General features: G+C 44.1%; 1 protein-coding gene across 1 annotated transcript; it reads left to right on the forward strand.

The window, feature by feature from the left end:
- The first annotated feature begins 11765 nt into the window (after positions 1-11765).
- Positions 11766-23185, forward strand: LOC132873014 (FMR1-interacting protein NUFIP2-like). Its single transcript, XM_060908191.1, has 4 exons — positions 11766-11939; positions 13648-15250; positions 15446-15478; positions 17433-23185. The coding sequence occupies exons 2-4, from the start codon at positions 13810-13812 to the stop codon at positions 17483-17485; spliced, it is 1527 nt and encodes a 508-aa protein (XP_060764174.1). The 5' UTR covers positions 11766-11939; positions 13648-13809; the 3' UTR covers positions 17486-23185.
- Positions 23186-24151: the final 966 nt, after the last annotated feature.

Consider the following 24151-nt stretch of genomic DNA (forward strand, 5'->3'; position numbering starts at 1 on the left):
ATTTGTGAAAAATGCTATAATGCTAATTCTTGAAAGTAAGATATTCTTACCAACAAATACTTTCATTTCATTACATATTTTGTTGCTTTTTTTTTTTAGTATTTTTTGTGTTTTGCTCTTGAGTAAAGTTTTTATTTTGTCCTCGGTTGGTTCAGCAACATGCGTCGCCATTTTGTTTTTCTCTACTTACGGTGTATGAGCTGATAGCCTTGTAGTAGAGTAGCCAATCAGAGTGCGCGATTGCTCATCCAGTGAATGTGGATAGAATAATAAATCTTATCTTCATGTAATGCATCAATGACTTTGATCAACCAAAGTTTTAGCAGCTTCATTAACTCGTTTCTATATCCGTTTACAAAAAAAAAGACAAATTGAGGGAGGGCTTTGTGGATCACGTCATCAATACAGGTATACTCTGAATAATCCAAAAATACATCTTTAAATCTTGACTTGCTAGCTTAAGTCATGGTAGTGTGTCTGATCCTGTTAGGGTATTGCTGGGATTCGAACCTGGTTCGTTGGTGTGATAATCCAGCAAACCCCCACTAGGCCACCAGGGGAATGACTCAAATGCAGAGGCGTGAGGCGGAAGTAGAAAAAGAATCAAAAGGTTTATTTAAACTATATACACTATATACAGGGCAAAACAAAAGACAAAAAAAAACCAAAGAGTATAATCCAAAAGAAAAGCAAAGTGCAAAAATTCAAAAGCTAAGAAGATCAAAAAACACAGTACAAAGGAAACTGGAGATAAACATAACAGCACAAAGACTCCGTGACAAGAGGACTGAACTCAGGGGTATAAATAGACAAACTAATTAAGGACACAGGTGAAGATAATTAGGCAATTAACACAAACACAAAACACAGGAACAGTGGCGGCCTCTAGAGGCCAAAATAAACATGACATGAAAAGGAAATAACAGCGGCCTCTAGAGGCCAAAACAGTCCTAGTCCTAACAGGACCCCCCCCTCTAGGAGCGTCTCCTGACGTTCCCAGGGCGATCCGGATGGGCCGAATGGAAGTCCCGACATAGTTCTTTATCAAGGACATCCCGAGCAGGAACCCAGCAGCGCTCCTCAGGACCATAGCCCTCCCAGTCCACCAGATATTGCAACCCGCCGCGGACCCGGCGGGAGTCAAGCAGGCGATTCACAGTGAACACAGTCTGCCCCTGGAATATGCGGGGGGGTGGGGGGTTCCTAGGGGCAGGGGCATACGTAGACGTCAGTACGGGCCGTAACAGGGAAACATGGAAAGTGGGGTTGATCCTCAGAGTCCGGGGCAACTGGAGCCGGTAGGAGACAGGGTTCACCCTGCGCACCACCTTGAAGGGGCCAATGTAGCGAGGAGCAAGCTTGCGGTTCTCCACCCGCAGTGGAAGGTCCTTAGTGGACAGCCAAACACGCTGCCCAGGGCGGAAAGCGTGTGCAGGTCTTCTATGGCGGTTGGCCTGAGTCTGGTTGGTTCTGGAGGTCTGTATGAGGGTCTTCCTGACCTTGATCCAGGTCTTGCGACACCGTCTCACATATTGGTTGACCGAGGGCACCCCCGCGTCCTCCTCCTGGTCCGGGAACAGAGGTGGCTGGAACCCGAATTGGCACTGGAATGGCGACAGCTTGGTGGCCGATGACTGCAGGGTGTTGTGGGCGTACTCCGCCCATGGCAGCCAGGTGCTCCACGATGTCGGGTTATCCATAGCCAGGCCTCGCAGGGTGGTTTCCAGGTCCTGGTTGAGCCTCTCCGTCTGACCATTGGACTGTGGGTGAAACCCAGAGGAGAGGCTGGCAGTGGCTCCGATGACCTTGCAGAACCCGTGCCACACTCGGGAGGAGAACTGGGGCCCTCGGTCTGAGACGATGTCCTGTGGAAGACCAAAGACTCGGAAGACATGATTAAACAAAAGTTTCGCAGTTTCAAGAGCAGAGGGGAGTTTGCACAGTGGTATGAAGCGGCAGGCCTTGGAGAATCTGTCAACTAAGACCAAAATGACCGTGTTACCTTGTGACTCAGGGAGACCCGTGATAAAGTCGACTGCCACGTGGGACCAGGGACGCCGGGGAATGGTCAGAGGATGCAGGAGACCCTGGGGACGCTGTCGTGGGTTCTTGGTTCTGGTGCAAACCTCACAGGACAGGACAAATGACCTTACTTCCTTCTCCATGTTAGGCCACCAGAAGCGTCTTTTCAGGAAGTCCAGGGTCCTCCGAGCTCCCGGGTGGGCGGTGAGAGGGGAAGAGTGACCCCACTGGAGAACCTTGGCCCGGGCTTGATGTGGGACGTACAAGAGGCCTGGTGGCCCCGTCCCAGGACCGGGGTCCTGGCGTTGGGCTCGTCGGACAGCCTCCTCAATACCCCAGCGGACAGGGGCCACAATCCGGGACACAGGGATAATAGGCCCGACTTCATTCTCCCTGTTAGTGGCAGAGAACAGTCTGGACAGTGCGTCAGGTTTGGTGTTCTTGGAGCCGGGGCGGTATGAGAGGGTGAAGTCAAACCGACTGAAAAACAGGGCCCACCTAGCCTGTCGAGGGTTCAGTCTCTTGGCTTGCTGGAGGTACTCCAGGTTCTTGTGGTCAGTCCAAACCAGGAATGGATGTTGTGCTCCCTCCAGCCAGTGCCTCCACTCCTCAAGGGCCAGTTTGACCGCTAGCAGTTCTCGATCCCCCACATCGTACCGGGACTCAGCAGGACTCAGGCGGTGGGAGAAGTAAGCGCAGGGGTGCAGCTTTCCTTCCGAACGTTGAGAGAGCACCGCGCCGACACCACTGTCCGAGGCGTCCACCTCCACGATGAATGGTTGGGAGGTGTCCGGGAGAACCAGAATGGGTGCCGTGCAGAAGCGGTCCTTGAGGTCTTTGAATGCCTTTTCTGCCTGAGGAGACCAGCCATAAGATCCACCTGTCCCTTTGGTGAGGTCTGACATGGGTGCTGCCACAGAACTGAAGTTCCTGATGAACTTGCGGTAGAAGTTAGCGAATCCTAAGAACCGCTGAACCTCCTTAACGGACTTGGGAGTAGGCCAATCCCGGACGGCCAGGGTCTTGGCAGGGTCCATTTGGAGTTGGCCTGTCCGTACAATAAATCCCAGAAAGGAGACCTCGGGAACATGAAATTCGCATTTCTGGGCCTTGGCGAACAGATTGTTCTGTAGCAGCCTCTGGAGAACCTGGCGGACATGGTGGCGGTGCTCCTGCACGGTCTTGGAAAAGATAAGGATGTCGTCGAGGTAGACAAAAACGTATAGGTTAATCATGTCCCTTAAGACGTCGTTGATTAGGGCCTGAAAAACAGCTGGTGCGTTGGTGAGTCCGAAGGGCATCACCTGGTATTCGTAGTGCCCAGACGGGGTGTTAAAGGCAGTCTTCCACTCGTCTCCCTGTCGGATACGGATGAGGTGGTATGCGTTCCGTAGGTCCAACTTGGTGAAGACGGTGGCGCCTTGGAGCAGGTCGAAAGCTGTGGACATCAGCGGAAGGGGATATCGGTTGCGCACAGTGATCTTATTCAGGCCCCTGTAATCAATACATGGTCGGAGCCCCCCATCCTTCTTGCCGACAAAGAAGAAGCCGGCTCCAGCAGGTGAAGTGGAGGGTCGAATAAACCCAGAGACCAGGGCATCTTTGAGGTATTCCTCCATGGCCTTGCGTTCTGGCTGAGAGAGTGAAAACAGTCTGCCACGAGGAGGGGTAGTCCCAGGGAGCAAGTCGATGGCACAGTCGTAGGCCCGGTGCGGAGGAAGAACGGCGGCCCTGCTCTTGCTGAATACCTCCTTGAGATCCCAGTACTCTGTGGGAACTTGAGATAACTCGGTGAGATCAGGGGGCTCGGCAGGAGACACAGGAGAGCTAGAGAGCAGACAAGAGGCATGGCATGCAGGGCCCCATTCCACAACCTGGCTTGTTACCCAGTCTATGCGAGGGTTGTGGCGAGTAAGCCAAGGAAGGCCTAGAATAACTGGGAACTCAGGTGAAGGAATCAGGTGCAGGGATATTTCTTCCTTGTGACCTTGAGACTGGAGGAAAACTGGAGAAGTAACTTGGGTGACTCTTCCATCACCTAACGCTTGGCCATCGAGGGCAGACACAGACAGTGGGACTTCAAGAGGTGCAGTCGGAATATTGATGCTTTGGGCGAAGTGAATATCCATAAAGTTCCCAGCCGCCCCTGAGTCTATCAAAGCTTGACAAGAGTGGACAGACTCACCCCAGGAGATGGAGACCGGGATGTAGATTCCTTGGCCAGGGAGTCCGGGAGAGAGGGTAGGCCCCGTCACAACCCTCCCTCGGCTGGACGGGGCGGTCCTTTTCCCAAGAGTTCGGGACATGATGCTCGGAAGTGACCAGGCTTGCCACAGTAGATGCAGCACTTGTCCCTCCTTCTGCGCTCCCTCTCAGATGCGGAGAGGCGAGTACGACCCACTTGCATGGGTTCTGGACAGTCACTGAAGGAGGTAGACGGTCTCCAGGTAGAGGTAGGGAGGCTGGGGGGGCTCAAGGCTTGGTGGCGTTCTCTCATCCTGTTGTCCAGACGAATAGCATGTGAGATGAGGGTTTCGAGGTCACTTGGGCATCCAATAGAGGCCAGACCGTCCTTGATGGGGTCAGACAGACCATGGTGGAAGGCTGACACCAGGGCAGTCTCGTTCCATCCACTTACTGCTGCGAGTGTTCGGAACGAGATGGCGTAATCTGCGACGCTTCCTCCTTGCCGGATGGACATGAGCTTTCGGGCTGCGTCGGTACTGATGTCTGCCTGATCGAAGACCCGAAGCATCTCTTCAGAAAACAGCTGGAAATCAAAGCACTCAGGTCCCTGTCTTTGCCAGATAGCAGTAGCCCAGGCTCGCGCCTTACCAGCTAATAAGGTGATCACAAAGGCAATCTTGCGGCGATCCGTGGTGTAGGTGGTAGGCTGAAGCTCAAAGGTGAGTTGACACTGGGTAAGGAACTCTCGGCACTCACTGTGCTTGCCGTCATACCTCTGTGGTGCAGGAAGGCTGGGTTCGCGAGGTGAAGAAGGCAGCATTGCAGGAGGCACTGGAGCAGGAGTGGGAGCTGGATCAGGAACTGGATCAGGAGCAGGAGATGCAGGCAGAGATGTCAGCTGTGCCAGGGTTTTCCCAATTTGCTGAAGCAGTTCCTCGTGGCGAGCGAGGGCCTCACGTTGGCTGGTGAGCGTACGTCCATGAGCGTCCATGGTCGCTCCGAAGCGTGTCAAAGCTGCCATAATTCCCTGAAGGTTGGCCGGGTAGACAGTTGAAGCAGCCTCTGCTGAGTCGGTCATGACGGAGTCTTTCTGTTAGGGTATTGCTGGGATTCGAACCTGGTTCGTTGGTGTGATAATCCAGCAAACCCCCACTAGGCCACCAGGGGAATGACTCAAATGCAGAGGCGTGAGGCGGAAGTAGAAAAAGAATCAAAAGGTTTATTTAAACTATATACACTATATACAGGGCAAAACAAAAGACAAAAAAAAACCAAAGAGTATAATCCAAAAGAAAAGCAAAGTGCAAAAATTCAAAAGCTAAGAAGATCAAAAAACACAGTACAAAGGAAACTGGAGATAAACATAACAGCACAAAGACTCCGTGACAAGAGGACTGAACTCAGGGGTATAAATAGACAAACTAATTAAGGACACAGGTGAAGATAATTAGGCAATTAACACAAACACAAAACACAGGAACAGTGGCGGCCTCTAGAGGCCAAAATAAACATGACATGAAAAGGAAATAACAGCGGCCTCTAGAGGCCAAAACAGTCCTAGTCCTAACAGATCCAAGCCCGATCAGCAGCAGTGAACCATGTGATCAGTAACAAGATGATGTGATTTACCTTCTTACATCCTGCTAAATACCTTTTATTCAAAGGATTTGTTTTAGTTTGAAATCTGGGTCTGTTGTGGTATTGTACTCTGTATCATCACCTAAAGGCTCCATAAAACGGGCTTAAAAATGCATGTAATCGTTGATACGGTGAAGTTTTCTGTAAGGAGAGGTTTATACAACATTTATAGAGTGGTGTTGTTTTGTAACAGTCAGAATTAAAGCCATAACGTTTTCCAACACACAAAAATCTTCAGGAACAGGAAAGTGTGTGTGGTTTCTCAGTAACATGACAAGCTGCATTTTTTTTTCTTTTTAATTTCTACACTCGTAAATCTTTACATTTTTGTTTCCCCTGTTATTTGTAACCCCACAAAGCTGTAATACTTTTAATACTCAGGACAATAATCGATGAATGTGGCCCCAGGAAGCTTCATATAGGGCAAATCTGATCTGTTATTGCACTGAATAATCAGTGTATATTTGGCTTGTAACCTTAAACCTTCTTGAAGTGCATGATATTTGGGGATGAAGTGTCCTCTAGTGGTGTGGGATTGAACACACTCGCTCCGTGTGTTGAATGCAGAGCTGTACAACTTTATGAATCAACATACTGAGTTTCGTATAAATCTGAGAGACCTATGGCTGTTTAAATGGATTGCATAAAAATATAATTTTCAAAGGATGTGTATATGACCCTTTCTGAGAAATTTAATCCGTTTTTACCTTTTCGTCTGCATCCCAATGAATTCCCACACTTTTCAGTAAGTCATATTGGTTGGCTTTTTTTTTTTTTTAAATACGTGTGTGTGTGTGTGTGTGTGTGTGTGTGTAAGTAATTGTTCTTTGCTTCACTGTGACTGAAAGTGTGTCATGAAATCATGCTCGAGCTTTTAATAAACAAAACTTTGCATTTTATAAATTTGAAATAATTGCAAAATCAAAGGGAGTGCAGATAGATGGGTTTTACCAATACAGTAAGTAACGCTGCAATAATGTTATTGTGCTGCTGTCTGTGTGCTTCATTAAGAAGCTTTATTTCCATTTACTTTGATAATCACGTCAAGGATAATAGGTTATTACACTGACTACATACAGCAGATTATCTATCTATCTATCTATCTATCTATCTATCTATCTATCTATCTATCTATCTATCTTGTACATAAAATTATAAATGTTAGTTTCAGATAGGGGGCGGCACGGTGGTGTAGTGGTTAGCGCTGTCGCCTCACAGCAAGAAGGTCCGGGTTCGAGCCCCGTGGCCGGCGAGGGCCTTTCTGTGCGGAGTTTGCATGTTCTCCCCGTGTCCGCGTGGGTTTCCTCCGGGTGCTCCGGTTTCCCCCACAGTCCAAAGACATGCAGGTTAGGTTAACTGGTGACTCTAAAGTCACATCCACACGACAACGGCAACGAGATGTTATTTAAAAATATATCGCGTCCAAATGGGCAACGATCAGTAAAATATCAGGTCCATATGGCAACGCAACGCTTGCTGAAAACGATGTAATACACATGCCACACCTCTAGGGGCGCTGTAAGACGGTCCCATCGGAGACACCAGAACAATAGAAGAAGTAAGGACGCATGCGCATAAACTATTATGCGCGAGACTTCATATTAGCCACAAAGTCAGGAAAATCTGTTCGTAAAATTACATTATAATGACCAAATACAATGAAAAGTATTTTTCCAGTCTCACCTGTGAAAGGTAATCCCATGTGATCTCGTTTGGACGGTAAACCTGTTGGTACAGTTAAACGCAGCACATGAATCTTTATTCTCCACTTTGACCTATCCAATATGGCGGCGAGGATGACGTATGATTCTACACGGAAGGCGGCGTCTTTAATGGTCCGGAATAAATTGAATGCTACATGTTGATGGATTAATTTGTTGTTCTACGCCCTTTTTGAGGAATGTATTGTAGGACTTAAACCAACATCTGAAGAGGTGAGATCGCTCCTTTTTTTCCCTATTTTTGCTGGCGGGATTGACTCTGCCCTAAGGGCTATTTTCTCTCTCTCTCTCTCTCACTTTGCACCATTACACAATAAATATTCACAGTGAAAATATTTTGTAAGCGCGTTTCATGAACCAAGTTATAGGATTTGTTGACAACTCGCATCGAGTTCGTTACACTTCTCCCCGGCGTGAAGCACTCACAGTCATGTGGTTGTGACGTCATCGTAAACAAATCCGTTCTACTCATCCAGACGACTTCACAACGGCAACGTTGCCAGATCTTTCCACTCTGGAACCCGTTCTCAAAAAGATTGCGTTTTGGGCACCCAAAACGCCGGTGCAGTGTGGACGCCAGGCCGAAACGATAAGCAATTGTATCGGAGTCACCTGAATCCGTTGCCGTGTGGACAGGGCCTAAATTGAGCGTAGGTGTGAATGTGAGTGTGAATGGTTGTCTGTGTCTATGTGTCAGCCCTGTGATGACCTGGCGACTTGTCCAGGGTGTACCCCGCCTTTCGCCCGTAGTCAGCTGGGATAGGCTCCAGCTTGCCTGATAAAGCGGCTAGAAATAATGAGATGAGATGAGTTTCAGATAGCTGGTGAAACCTTGTGGACATGATGAATGCCAATTCATGCCTTGATTTCCATAAATACTGTACAAGTTGCACCCAGAAAGTGAATTCATCTTCAGTGACGACAGATTTTTCTGTGCTTGGACCCCATGAGCACAAACAATTTAAAATAAAAAATTCAGGTACAATATTTAAATGCGTACAATATCTTAGGGAGCTTTTGTAATTTCTGAACTTTCCACCAATCAAAGCCATTAAAATAGTTATTATGAAACCTTTCAGGAAACCCTTAAAGGTGGACTGCCAGACTTTCAGGTTTTTCAAGTGTAGGTCATAAAAAGAATTTTCCCTGACACCCAATTATTTTTGTTTAGTGAGCCGAAAGCTACTGAATTTGAATCACAGACTTCCGATTTTGTGTGTGTGGTTTTTTTTTTTAAATAGAACAATTAATGAACTTCAGGCCATGTGGCCCTAAATTCTCATCTCATCTCATCTCATTATCTCTAGCCGCTTTATCCTTCTACAGGGTCGCAGGCAAGCTGGAGCCTATCCCAGCTGACTACGGGCGAAAGGCGGGGTACACCCTGGACAAGTCGCCAGGTCATCACAGGGCTGACACATAGACAAAGACAACCATTCACACACTCATTCACACCTACGGTCAATTTAGAGTCACCAGTTAACCTAACCTGCATGTCTTTGGACTGTGGGGGAAACCGGAGCACCCGGAGGAAACCCACGTGGACACAGGGAGAACATGCAAACTCCACACAGAAAGGCCCTCGCCGGACCCGGGGTTCGAACCCAGGACCTTCTTGCTGTGAGGCGACAGCGCTAACCACTACACCACCGTGCCGCCCCGCCCTAAATTCTCTGCTATTTTTTTCCTGCTTCACCATGACCCAATTCAAGATACGTCGTCATGCATCATGTGTTGGGCTTTCCCCATTCGCACAAGGCATTGTGGGATACACATTTGAAACAGGAGAGAAAAATGGAGGATGCAAGTGTGCGAATGAAACGTGAAAGACCGACTACAGTAACGGAAAGCGAGAAGAAAATGCGTTATGTTGTGAAGGAAAGGAAACTCAGGACCAAACCAATAAATATTGGCGCTCAGCGAGCACCTCGGTGTGATCAGCTGTTCGTTTAGTGACAGAATGATGGAACTGTCAGTGCACGCTCAAAGGTAAACCTGCACACACGGACTTCCTGTGTCTGCTTGACTGCGCGAAGCGAGCAATTTCATGCACATTATTTGCTCGGGAATCCCCTCAAATTAAATAACTTCCTAGCCACAGAATGGGCTGATATTTTGTGAGATATTTCAGAAATAAACATATCTCACAATGACCACATTTCAGAGGAAACTAAATTTCACCGATTTTATGAACTCGAAAGGCTGTATAGCTTTAAATTTTAATTGGTTCTAAAATCTGATCAGCTGAGCCGTGGTTTCGAACCAGTAAAACTGTTGCATACAGAACACATCCATTATGTTTCTTCACAACCAAAGCTTCCTGTTAACAGACTAAACTACATAGCAGAAGAGTTGTTTGTTGCGAATATAATCAGTCATAAAATTGTTTATTGAATGGTGGATTTTATGATAATTTGTTGCCACCGTTTTATGGCAGTAAACCACTCAAGGGAGTGCGTTAGTGATTTTATTACAGGTTAAGAGGGGTTTTAAGCCCTATTCGGACAGGATTACAGCATCTCCTCCTTTACGCCAGTGCCTGTTCAACCAACTGGACACTGTGTTGTGAATTGAGCATGGTCATACAACCATGTGAATAAACATCTGCATTTGTAGAAAACACAATGTGCTAGAAATTCTCTCGTCGTCTTCTGCTCGTGTTATTGTTGTCTGGTTGTGAGTTTTGGCCTTGATGCAATATTTCAAAACCTAATCCAATCTGAATAGGGCTTTTGCTTCGTGTTGTGCCTAAGAATGACCTTTCATGAGAGAAAATCTCTGTAATGCGCACAAGCACAGTGGCTTATTGCTTTATTAGAGTCTGGCTCGCTGACATTATTTAGAGGTATAACCAATTTATAAAGGCGGGTTGTGATTTCTACCACTGTAACAAATAATAAAAATAAATAAATAAATCACAGACCCTCTGGTCGTGATACATGAACCCTAGTTTTACCCCTTTTCCACCAAGGCCTAATGTCGAACCAGTACTTTGCGTTTCGACAAGCAAAGAGCTGGTTCACGGCCAGGAAAACTGGTTTGAGAGCAGCAGAAAACTTTGCTGGTCTAGAACCAAGAACTGCTGACGTCAAGGGGCTGTGGGTGGAATTGTTGTGACCAACTAGACCGGCCATTTAAAAAAAAAAGAGTGACTGTAGTGTCTAGTTTGCCTCACTCAATAGTCCGTTGTTGTTGTTGTTGTTGATGTGCTTGGTGTTAGTGTTGCTGGGCAAGCAGAGACATATGGTGATGTAATGATGTGGCTCTCTAGCCTGTGGAAAAGCAGACTTGAACCAACTCTGAACTGGTACCAGCACTAACACCAGTCCTCAGCCCTGAACTAGCACTTAGTTCATATTGGTAGAAATATACCCCTTTTCCACCAAATCAGTTCCAGGGCTGGTTCGGGGCTGGTGCTGGTTCACAACTCGTTCAACTTGCGAGCCAGCTGAGAACCAGTTTGCTTTTCCATAGCTTGGGGTGCTAAGCGGAGCCACGTCATTACATCGCTGCGTTTGTATAAACCTTGGCGCGAACATCGTAGCAACAACAACACGGAGAAGAAGCAGCAACAACAATAATAATAATAATAATAATAATAATGGATGACTTCACGTTTGTACAGCTGCTGCTTCTCGCCGCTTAAAAATGGCGACCTTTCGCAATCTTGCTATTGTTGTTGGTCTTAACAACTCCACCCCCCCACTGACGTAAGCGGTTCTTTTCTCTGTCCCAGCAAAGAGTTGGTGCTAGCCTGGAACTGGTTTTTCTGGCCCCAGACCCAGTTCTTTGTCAGTGGAAACAGAAAACCCGGTTCCAAACTCAGCACTGGCCCCGAACCAGCCCTGGAACTGCTTTGGTGGAAAAGGGGCAATAGTGGGTAGAGCTATGTGATGTTATGGAAAGCCTAACAGTGCTCAGAGCAGCATCTTTAAACAATTCCAAAAACGAAAAATATGGCGTTTTAATGACTTTTTGCGGTTTTGTTTAAAAAACAAACAAACAAACCTGCCTACCAACTGTACAAACGTCGTTTCATTCGCAGTCAAATAAAAACGCGTGTAAAGATGCTTGTTTTGTGATGGGATGTGGCCCTTTTGGTGTTCCACATGGGCGGAGCGTTTGCGCGCAGTAGCGGAGTTTGGCCACACGGGGGCGACCTGCGGACTCGAATCCATTTCCACTGTCCCGCATAGTTTCAATGGAGGAGGAGCAGCAGGACCGCAGAGAGCCGACACACGACCAGTACCGTCTCACCGCCGTAGCGCCATGGACCGGGGGAAGTCACACGGCACTCCGAGAGACGTCTGAACGATGCTGTTCATCGCTACTGTGAGCTCAAGCTGCCGGAAACGCAGAAGGAGAAAACAGGTAACTGGAGATTAGCTGTGTTAGTAATGTGTACCGCATCAGGTCTCGGACACCGGGCTAGCTAACTAGCTTAGGAGTTAAAGAAATAGGCTGATGAGTCTATATCAGTATATTTTTTGAGACGCAGCGTCCTGCCTGCCTGCCCGCCCGCCCGGTGAGGGGAACCTTTTCTCGCTGTGTCTCAATGAGGCTAATGATAGCAACAAAAACAGTTTTGACAAACGAGCTAGCGAGCATGAATTAATCAGTTAACTCAACACAATACGGAGAAATTTATTAACACTTTAAAAAAAAAAAAACATATCTCGTAACCGGATATACGACATGGATTTTAAAAATACAAATAATCGACATGATTCTCGAGGTAGCTTTGTAGGCTAACGTCAACGCCGGGTTCACTGGAATTTAAGTGTTATTTCCCTTGCTACCCATATTCCGACAAGTCCCGCCTCCTGTCCTGGGATTGGCCAGGTAGTCCGTGTGCACCCGTATACTACAAACTGATTTGGTCAACTGAGCTTGATCGTGACCTTAAACTAGCCAATAAATACACAGGAGGTAGGGTTTGACGAGGAAAACGGGTGTGAAGTTTAGCATGACGTGATCAGTTTGCTCTTTTTCCTGTCCGCCATGTTTGTTAAAACCAAAAGTCCCAGATTATAGCCAAGAAGTTTAGTGGTGGTGATTTTCACCGCTGTAGTTTTCACATCTGTTTGGTCACAAATCTCGCAAGTGTCGTTTTCGTGTATGGTGTTGAGACATTTTGTGTTGCGTAATGAAATTATATTGTAATTTGAAATCTGGAAGGATTTAAGCTAACGTAAGCAAAACATTTTGTGAACTGGACTAATCTGAATCGAGGGTGTTAGTTTATTAGACAGAATTAAAAAAAAAAACCAACAACGAACAGTTATTTAAATAGTCGGAAATATAATCTAACACGCTTTCAGCTGTTTAGTCTGAACGTTCAGGTTTTATTTTACCTTCCAGATATATCTGGTTAGCTTCTATATTGGGCCTGGACCACCTGCCTGACGATGGTGGCTGTATCCGGAATCAACAGCTCCGCCTTATACAAGTGCACTTCATCTAATCTAAAGAAAGCTTTCTTCGCATTCTACATAGTGCACGAATTAGCCAATAGGAAGGCGTTTGGGATTCAGCCGGATATGGAATGTGTCATGACCTAATTAGCAGAGTTAACGTTGCAGAATTTTTTTTTTAAACATGTTGCTTGTATAAAACTATTTTTATATTTTACTTTTTTATCTTTAGCTATATTTTCACTCCCCCCCCCCAAAAAAAAAAAAAATCAATTTATCAATAGTAGTTGGAAGTTAACAAATAGGTTGAATTATTATTATTATTTTTTTTTAGATCATCCTGATGATAAACGAGATTTTCTAATTGATGATCATAAAACTATACAAGTTTTTGTCAGTTGGTTATCTGTCCACAGAGGCCGTTGAGGTTTTCCAGGAAGCTTATATATAGATCGTCTTTGGCTCAGACTTTGCTGTGTGAGTCATTTCATTCTTGGTGAATAGTCACGTTTTGCTCAGTCATGGTGGCCTTGGAAGATTTCAAAGTTCACCAGAGTTTTCTGTTAAGCCTGTGTGTTCGTGTTTGCTATTTTGACTCAGATGATAAATGGCACCTTTTGTTAATCATTTCTGTTCACGTTTTTTCTCATGCTCCTGTCTTGCAGGTGAAAGTAAACTAATTGGTTTCAACCTGACTGAGTAAAGACAACTCGTAGAGCGTTCCTGATGACGGAGTTGGGAATATACTAAAAGTTTGTTGAAAGTGGAGACAGCCTAATTTGTACAGGCCTCAGAAAAACAATTCTAATTGCGGTTGTGCTCACAGTATGGACAGGAATCATCAGGCTTCTGTTTTAAAGCATTACGAGGTTAAAAACATGCATGAGAAAGAACCAGTGTTATCTCTGAATGGAGAGGTGGTCCTCAGTTCTAGTTACATTCTAAACGGTTATTCCAGCAAGCCCACCGACAACGACGGTAGCGGCTCTGAGAGCGGATACACGACACCGAAAAAGAGGAGAGCGAGACGCAGCAGCATGAAGGGCCCAGAGAACACGAGTCGGGAAAAGGAGAAAGCAGCGAAGCCCTATTCTAAACAGGATACAGAAACTTCAAACCAGGAGGGGTCTGGGAAAGCGCTACACTCTCGACCTAACTGCACCAGGACTTACCTTAAACCAGAGGTGCACGCAGGGGCTCGTAGGACAGGTGTTCAGGACGCAAGCCTTGTGTCCGAGGTGCAGCATAGAAACTCAGACAGCAAGACGTCTTTTGGTCTTGTTGGTAAAAAGACCGATGATCGGATCGGTAAAACCAAACTGGTCTCCTCAGTGAGCTCTAAAGAGGACTCGTGGACTTTGTTCAAGCCTCCACCTGTGTTTCCTGTGGACAACAGCAGCGCTAAGATAGTCCCGAAAATCAGTTACGCAAGCAAAGTTAAGGAGAACCTCAACAAAGCGACGCAGGCCAGTGCAGAGACGTCACAAACGTCTGGAAAGCTCTCTCACGTTCCCATGTCTGCTGTAAAAACTGTCACATCTGCAAGCTTTCCGAACATCCCTGCATCTCTGGATGATAATGGGTGTTACTCTGTGGAAACATCTTTCAATTCCATTTCTGGTGATAACGGTGTACCTTCTGGTTCCTCGAACCAGGTTGAAGAGGACGGAGAGTCCGCCCCAGATAACGGTTGCACCTCGTCGTCTTGTCTGTCTGCTCCAGAGCCACGGAAATCGAGTCTTTTTGTTTACCCGCACAAACCTTTAAATATGCAACCCCCTGCTGCTCAGACAAATCAGAAAGCTCTCGGGGACATCTTCCAGAACCAGTGGGGCCTGTCGTTCATCAACGAGCCCAATGCAGGCCCAGAAGGGGCGTCTGTTTCTCGTAAGGCTGTGCCATTGGAAATTTCAGACATTACGTTTCAGGGTGGAAATATTCCGTTCCTCATCCAGCCATCCCTGAACGCCGTTTCTCTCCCAGCACCTCAGGATGTGCAGAGAAGGACTAACGGGACCGATGTGGCTGTGAAACCATGTTCCGCTTCCCGCACTGCCACCAGTCAGGACTGTCCACAACCCCAACCTGCCCATCTGGAAGAGTGTAAAACGGAGTGCAGGAGTTCAGGCGCTTCTTACGAGGAACTGGAAGCAGAGTTTATGATGAACTACGAGGATTTGTCTCAGATGCACACTGTAAACGAGCAGGATGGAGCTCACGGGTGGGGATGGGCTGATCTGCAAGCTGCTGTCCTTTACCACACTAAAGGTACGCTTTACCTGTAAACCTGCTCCAGTGAATAAGGTTGGAATTGAATGAATTTGATTTCCGATACTGAAATGCATCATGCTGTTATGTGATCCAAAATCTCTTGCTGTACATGTGAAGGATTTTTTATATAAAAAATTGTTTATATCAGCAATATTTGCATATTGAGGGAGTATATAATTTTTTGTCTTGCAGAATTTGAGTATCTTCTCACTCTTCACAAGCAAGGTAAGCACTTGTTTTCCCTAAATATTGTATTTCACATCCTGTAGTTACACCGTAGGGCTTCTCATGACTTTCCGTACACATGCAGAAGCGGCGGTAATCCGAACGCTGTTGTTCAAACATTCGCTGCATGTCTTACGTACATCTAGAGGATTAAAAAACAACATCCACTCGATCCACAGCCGAGCCAAAACATTCCTTTAAAATGTTGAGCGGCGGCGGTTGTTTTACACGCAGCTCACAAGCTTTGTTTCTCTTTAAAACTTTCCACTGTCATTGTGATTGTCATGAGCTGCGTCTGAAATCAGAAACTCTTTAGCTGTAGAGAAAATCCAGAAAACTGAGACGCAAACGGGCATTTTGGTAAGTTTAAAGGCAGCGTGAGAAGATTTTAAAATTAACTGTAGAACTGATTAGTGTTCATACTCGATGATGGTTTAGAGTCATGCATCAGTACACGGTTTGAGATGCGTTGTTAGTTTTTATTAGTTTGCAGACGCAATGTCACATGGTGCTACACTGACCACCACCTTCGTGTGCAGCCACGTGACAAAATAGTGTGACGTATGTGTCCGCCGCCACGTTGGATGATGTAGAAATCCAAAATGCTGTCTTGTGCGAACAGTAACCGTGATGCAGCTCTGACTTTCTTGAAATATTCTGATGCTCTGGAGTCGTCTGCCAAGTCAAGATTCGGAGAAAAAGTTGAAGTTTGTGGTTTTGACCGGTATGTTAAAGCCGTCCGATTATACAGAGGATTTAGCCTCATTACCAGCGACGAACTATCTCGTTCTCCCAAAAAAAAAGGTGCATAAGCAAAACGAAATTACTGGGTTACTGGAACAGCATTGCTAATATCTCACCTGGCAAAGTTGACCCACATTGTTGTTCTTGTGTATCCAAATTCGCTGAAGTTTGTGCTGCTTCTAATCTGGCTTTCATGGCAGAGCTTTCATTTATCCTGTTGCTTCTCGATACTGCGACATGAGTTTTTGTCCATATTTGAGTGTTGGTGCCCAATCTGGATTTTATCGTGTAGGTCTCCTAGTGCTCCTGCAAGGTGAGAAGCAGAATGTTCGTGTTAAAGCTCAAAATTCAAGTTAATCAGCAGAAAGCAGCTTTAATTAACAGTGAACTCTTCTTATCAGATATAAAGTGGCCACCAGACACACACACCTGGATGTAATTGGCTTTTTCCTCAGTTAAGCCCTTATTTTTTGAACGCACGACGTTCTCTGGACAGTCTGTTCTTCATCCGTTCTGTTGCAGTTTTTAATTATTTTGGGAATTCTGAAGGACCGGGGTGTTTTGTCACGAGTAGCATTATTACAGCAATTATATCCCGCACACAAAGGAGGCTCTGTCTGTCTTTTTTTTTTTCAAAGGCAATGAAATTGAAAAAGCATGAAGCATCGTAGCGGCTCACACGTGAAGTGCCACCACCTTGGTGGTGGTTGTTATCCAACACGGTGGATTTCCAGTTTGGAAAATAAGTGTGATGTCACGTGCGCGCGAAGAATTATTGATGCTGGTATTGCATCATGTGGTACACAAGTAACACTCGAAATGACTGCAAGATACGCATGGCAGCCATTTTGCATACTCGTATGTGTAGTGAAAGTCAGGTAGACTTGAGCATTGAGAGAAGTCTAAAGTCCTTCCCGCACCGTGTGGTGCATTAGGCAGTGCCGATCTCCATTTCTGTAGCCCTCTGCCTCTCGCCTATTACATAGCTAGGGTTACAGTGGGGGATGCTGGTCCTCTGGTAACCGCGAGAGTTTGAGAGAAGGGGAGGAGACATACTGGAGTGACGTGAAAAAAAATTATCCCAAAGTGCCACTCTGGAGGACTGGAATTCGGATCAGATCCAACCGAAGCCCTGAGCAGGATAAAGTGTGTATGAATAAAATTGTCTCTTTTATAATAATCTATCACTTTTTTTTCCTCTCTTTCATAGATCCAAAAAAGGTGATGTATTATGAAGAGATCATGGACGGACCTGATCATTGAGGTGTTGAGTATCAGTATTGCATCTGCTCCACCTTCGGTGCTACACTCAGATCTGATCCTGGATGTGAACCTTCTGGTCCGACCACAACCAACCAGACAGGAGTGTTGGATGATGAATGGAGTTGTTGGTTTGTTCTGCACATTAGACTGCTTTGAGCTGTACAGAGGCAGTGGACTATGCACAAACACTATCGCAAAACTGTTTAAGGTGGAAGGGATTTTGTGTGGGGGAGTGATGCAGCCACCACCCTGGAGCTTTCCAGATACAAATACAATCTTCCCAGTCATTCAGTTTCATCCTGCATTGAAATTAGTCATGCTTGTTAGTCCCCCCCCCATTTATGCAATGCTCATAAACAGTCCAGAAGGGCAAATTTGAATCTTTCTGACCTTCCTGCTCAGGAGGAAGAACAGAAATTGATTATTCTTAACTTTATCTGCTTGAAAAAAAAAAGCCCTAAACTTTTTCTTTTCCTTCTCTCCCCCTCCTCTTTCTTTTCTGTGTGAAGTCATGATCCAGCATTGCAACAAGCTTGAAATCACTTCTTGCTCAGCAGGCTTGTTGTAGCATGAGAGAGAGAGAGAGAGGGGAAAAAACCCCAAACTTTTATTTTAGATTTCTGCAGAAAGTCATTTAGAGCTCAGTATTATTAATATTTCCCAACTAGTCATCGTAGAAAAGTGTGTATCGTTCCTAAAAGTTGGGCTTCTCAGCGATGCGTTACTTGAAATACACGGCTGAGAAAATGGAAAAGGAATGGAGGGGAAAATAAAATCCTCTAATGAAAGAGTTTAGATGAGGAAACCTTGGTGGCATCCCACACTGACCAAGTTGAACTTTTTTTTTTTTTAATAATACAGCAAATAAATACAAACGACTTTGTTGTGCACGCTGCTGAGAAGCAGCTGTGACCGGACAGAGCTGTACTCGGTCTTTTCCGTTCTTTCTGGTGTAAGACTGTAATATTTCTTTGCACATTTCTGTTGTGAGAGCTAATGTAAAAGCTGCAACCGTAATCAGCTGATTGTACTCAAGCCTCACCATCTACTGTGACATTTCATGAGCAAGGCCTTTCTTCAGAACTCAATGGTACACTGTGCCGAGGTATATCGCGGTCACTTTTTTTTTTTTTTAATCATCTTGGACACACAGACCAAAGATCGGGCCGGAGTTTGAGTTTAGATGACCATCTCTTAGGCTTGGTTTAAATAAGCAATCTTTCTTTTTCTTTTTCTAACCAAGCAAAGGTGTTTGGCTCATCATATGAGTAATAGCACTTTATACACACGTACTGGTTTAAAGTTGACTACACCTATCTGAAACATGAGTTACTAACTCCTGCTTCGAATGGCTTTGAGCTGTTGTGCTTTCAAGAATAATTAACTCTTTTTACTCAGGTAGAATTGGGGGAAGCCATTGCAAAGCGGAGCGTTTTTGTTTTTTCTTTTCACACGGTGCGTTTGATGGAGAATGATCCCAGCTAGCGTTGGCACGTGTTCCTCTTCTGTGTACTCGCTATTCGTCAAAACTCCTGCTTCTCAATTCCTTCGTATGTTGGATTGATGTGATCACAATATGGCCTGTGTTTTTGTTTTTCTTTTAAAGGTGCAGTTTGTAATTTTTAAACCGTTTAAGGGTGCTGTCACACGCTTATCAAAGTGTAATCAATACTTTTTTTTAAAATTGTTTTATGCTTGGTTTTTCACAATGCATGTAATTCAGTGATTCAAAAAAAAAAACTTGGATGAGGGGGCGTGTAGGACAGAAAACGTGGCCGCCTCGTTCGTTCATTCGTCAGGAAAAAAAAATTGATGTCGAAGTCATGAAATTGACCTGAGCTTGGAGACTTTGTAATGCGCGCTAAATAAATGACTAGATAAATATATAATTAGATTAAAATGTTTTGTTATATCCACTATTTGTCTCATATTATTGATCGTTGGTCCAAATCTCCAGAGGGCATCACATTTCTGCAGCACTGCAGCTGGTTCTGGTTCAGTTTACAAAAAAAACCCATCCTGAAAGGATTCCTGAGTCGGTTCACTTTCTCATTGTAATCGAATCACACTTTGAAGCTCTTGCACGAACAAGCTGCTTGTTTTGGTCTACACTTGAATATGATTGTGGTGTCATGATTCACACCTGCTGGAAGAACGGCCCAGAGGAGGAGAACACACCGGGGTTCCGCTGAAACGTGTTAAACGCTATACGAGTGAAAGAAACCTAACTAACCTCTGATGATTTTCATTTTCACTTTAGAATTATACAATGTTTGCATTACATTTGGAATGGATTGAGCTTGTTTTAATTTTTAAGCATCTGTTTACAGTTTTCTTGCCTGGAAATTAGCTCCGCCCATACCCCCACACACTGTTTTTCCAAGGACAGCTGCTCAGCACTGACGTTTCCAGCAGAGTGGGTGTGGTCAGTTATTATGAAGAAGAGGGTGGGATTAAAAGACTTTCACTGTAGTGGATAAAAATGACAAACTGCTCCTTTAAAAGATGACACATTACTGCTTTAACCCAAGTCAGCTGTGGACAGTCGGATTCTCTTGTGCACCCAGTTATATGCAATCGCAGGAGTTGTGTGCAGTTTATCATTTTCTTTGGATTTGAGGATTCCCCCCCGCACAAGGGCTGAAAACATGCCGAGAGATGCAGGAGGGAGGTTCAAGACGCTCATTACGCTGGAACTGGTTTTGTCAGTGAGCAAAACAGCAGATTGAGTGTTTGCATGCTTCGCTATTGAGATGCGGTATTTAATCTCAATTTTTTTTGGAATAAAATGTAGCTCGTTTTTAACTTGACATATTACTTCATCGTGAGCATTTCTGTTAGGTAGTGTTTTTTTTTTTTTCCATTGTGTCACCTCATTAATATTGTGCAAGTTATTTACGTCTGTCACATGATCAGGAAACGCAGCGACTCTCGTCCCAAGTCGCGCAAGTTGATTTTGTTCCAATAAGCGCGTCACTATTTTCAGTTAAACTTCTTAATCATGCCACATTTATGCACCTGTTTTTTTGTCTTTTTTTGACATTAACAAAAAACAAACTCATTTAATTGTACTATAAATTAAATTTTTATTCACACTGATGGTCCTGTTCAGAATGGATTTAAAAAAATTAAACTAATAAAGAAATAATAGTTTTTAAATTCCATGACATATTTTCAAAGCACTTATTTTATTTTAAGGTTCTATTTTATACAAAAGTATAGGAGTGACACTATAGATGTATATGATATACATGGGTAAGTTTGGTATTTGAAAGGCTTTGTCTAGGCATGTGCCGATTTTTATCTTTTATACAACATCCATGAAGAGATACAGAAATGCGATGTTACAGTTCAAAAGTTTGTGCACCCTGAGGCTGAAGGTTTCCTGTGAATTGAATAATTTATTGAAAGTGTAGTATGATGTGTTTTATATATATATATAAAAAAAGTAATTTATATAGGTTAACATCGGCACATGTCTAGTTGTATCGTAGCTTTAGGGATGTATGAGGCGGAGGATTAGCATGGACATGAAAGCTGGTTTTGTGTGTGCGCCGAGTTGAAGCGGTGTGTGTGTTGCCCTGAAGATGATGTGCAATGGCATTTCGACTCCAGAGCTTAAGATATGCAAGTTTCCCTTGTTGCTCTCGCCTCCTGTTGGTGCCTGAACAAACCATTTTATTATTTAGACGATTTTAATATCTCCTTTTGTTTTTAGTGTTATATTCGATTTCTTGTTTCAGAAACAATCAGTGCCATGATTTCCTGTCTTTCCAACAGTTTCTTTTATTTTACTTTGTAATGTATGGGGATTGATAGATATAAAATACATTTTTTTTTTTTAGCTGCGCTTTTAGAGGTCACTGTCCGAGTTTGACGTTTGATCTTTTGAGGCCTGTGTTTAACAGTCTAAACGCTAAATCACTAAATCCATTTTCGAGCCTTTGACACAGATCTTTTCACTGGCTGAATCGGTTTCCTTTATCCCTTTCAACTATATGCTAAATAAGCTCTTTTATTTATTTCCCATGCACACACTAGACTAACTTTCAACACTGTGTTTGGGAGAATGCACATTTTAGGAAATGTGTTTTGTTTGTTTTTTTCCTTCCCCTCTTTAAATGTAGCTGAATTTGTTTAAAAGATTATTTTAGTCATGTTGAATGGAGTAGGCTGCTGTCAGCCCAGCTTGCTGTGTAATGGCTGGAGGACTCGTTGTCTTATCTTTTTTTTTTTTCCTTTTCTTTTTTGGTGAGCTGTCATCAGCAGGCAAAAAAAAAGGGAGAAACGGATTTAGTTGTGGCTCAGGGGTGGATAAATGATGTTTTTATTAGCTAATCCACCAGGCAAGCGAAAACGCCAGTATCCTGCCTCGTCGTGTTTGGGTTGCCTGGAAATGTCACTGACCAGAGGAAAAAGTAATAGCTCAAGAAATCTAATCTAACTAACTGTAGCGATTGTATTAAATTAAATTTTTTTTTTTGGTAGTTTAGCATTGCTAAAGTCAATAAGGAGGGTTTTCTTTTTTTTCTTCCTTTGTTTATTGAATGTGCTTCATCTGCTGGACAAGTACGAATAAAAATAAATAAAAACAAAAAATACAATATGCTATCTGCTTGTGCCAGGATTACGAGATTTGTCCACCCCTGTGGCTGTTAGGCTTATGATAAACCACTGATCTGTTCTGTGCTTGGATTGGATTCTGCCTCTTGGATAAACATGTGAAATGCCTCAATGGGAAATCTTTACAGGAGACCTGGCATAATAAGACACAGTACTGTTCAAATATTTGAGGCTTTTTTTTTTTTTGGTGACATGAAAAAGTGAAAATCATGTAAGGATGCACCGATCCCTTTATTTGATTTATTTTATGTACTGAAATTAGATACTTGCATTAGGCTGATGGGTTATGCCGATGAAGCAACAATTCTGAGTTACTTGACAAACCGGCGACTCTGACGTCTCTCGGCTCACGTGTCATTTAGGACATGTGATTATGGCGTAAAAGGATTTTGAGTTGTGAAATGTCGAATCTGATGCACATCCTGCCTGTCGTGTTCAACTGAATTACAAACCTTCCCACTACGTCCCTGGAAACTTTGGGGAAAATGTCAGCATGGTGTATGACTGACGGACTTCTTCCTTGTTGCATTGGATCGGTGCATCCTGAAAGCTCCACGTAAAAGGAATATACAATCCAGTTCCCAAAGTGCTGCTTTATTGGATTACATGTGAAATCAAAGTTTTGGTTTCTGTTCCTTGTTTTATGAACGAACTTTATCATGTTTTTGCATCCTTGAGCCCCATCCACGGAGGTGTCCATGGCTGTAAGGGAAGTGTGTACCGTATGTGACCGAGAGGGAGAGGATACTCACTGTGCCAGTGTCATATCGGGTAAATATCACCAGTGCCACGTCACGACAACTGCCAAGTTTGACTCATCACGTCCTCTCCATGTTATCTTGTTTCATCTTTTTGTGTGTGTGTGTGTACTGACGCTGTTGGAATTCTTGAGGCAGGTTTTTGTTTTCCGATTAAAGCAAAATCGTGTCTCCAGTAATTGGAATTGTGAAAGTGTCTGGATGTGATTTATTTCACACGAGCGTGAGAGTGTCCTGTTCAGCTTCCTTGACCATGTAAATTGTTCAAACGTGTTTTCACAACTTTTCTGTCCCTATTAAAATGCTGAATTGATTTCAACATCGTATGTGTGTGAGTGATGACTAAACCTTTTATCACAGTAGTACATTACACACTTTAAGTTCCGAGAACCATCTCTGATAGAACTCTGAACCAGTATTTGCTTAAGACTTTTAAGGGGTCTTGCAGAGGTGGTGGTGGTTGTTATTGTTTCTATAAGAACCACTTCATTGTTTGATTGCTGTAGCAAGATATTCTGTCAGGATTGCATGCGATCTGTAACAAAAAGTTTTCCACTACAGGAAAGTCTTTTGGGACAGAGGAGTTGTTACTCTAATGCAAGTTAAAGCAGGTACTAATGTCTCGCATGCATTCCAGAGCATAAGTAACAAACTACACAAGTGACGTGGTGATGTTCTTTAGCTTAAGTCGTTAGAAATTGTTCATATCCTTGCTTTGGTATAAGAGGAATAAAACACTTTGAGACATGTAGTTTCTGGGAAATAATCAAACGTGTTTTATTCTTGCACAGTCTTGCCAACTATTACATTTGTTTTATTTCTTTATATTTGCTTTGAATGTTATGAGAACAAGCAAAATGATACAAACCTATTCTTAAAGCTGCTCCTGAATTCATTCCTAATATAATTATAAAATTGTGCATGTGATCTGATCTTTGGTACAAGTATATGTTCAGTATTTCTTCGTTCTTTGGTCCAGTAAACTAAAAGCTTGGTGTGAAAGTTCTGTTTGTGTAGCTGTGTGCAGCAGGGGGCACTGTTTACTTATTCCTGGTTTAAACGTACACTCCTTTACAATCTTAAATCTCCTTTACACATTTTAAAAACAGGGCTGTGTTCCAATAATATTTTAATGTGACTGCCCCTTGCCATTTCTCAGTGAAGGGAGAGCCCTGTCGCCATCTCGGTTTTGGCGGCGAAGGCCGTTGAATGCAGACAACTGTCTGTCTGTCTGGAAAACTAAATATTAAAGCGAGAATGCCTTTCAATTTCATAAAATTGGTGA

The sequence above is a fragment of the Neoarius graeffei genome, chromosome 25 (genome assembly GCF_027579695.1).
Source record: "Neoarius graeffei isolate fNeoGra1 chromosome 25, fNeoGra1.pri, whole genome shotgun sequence".
NCBI lineage: Eukaryota > Metazoa > Chordata > Actinopteri > Siluriformes > Ariidae > Neoarius > Neoarius graeffei.

Excerpts from the sequence above, each read along its gene's own strand:
- LOC132873014 (XM_060908191.1), top strand. The coding sequence starts at position 13,810 with ATGGACAGGAATCATCAGGCTTCTGTTTTAAAGCATTACGAGGTTAAA. Across the intron at positions 15,251-15,445 it reads TGTCCTTTACCACACTAAAG|AATTTGAGTATCTTCTCACT; the intron begins GTACGCTTTACC and ends TTTGTCTTGCAG. Across the intron at positions 15,479-17,432 it reads TCTCACTCTTCACAAGCAAG|ATCCAAAAAAGGTGATGTAT; the intron begins GTAAGCACTTGT and ends TCTCTTTCATAG.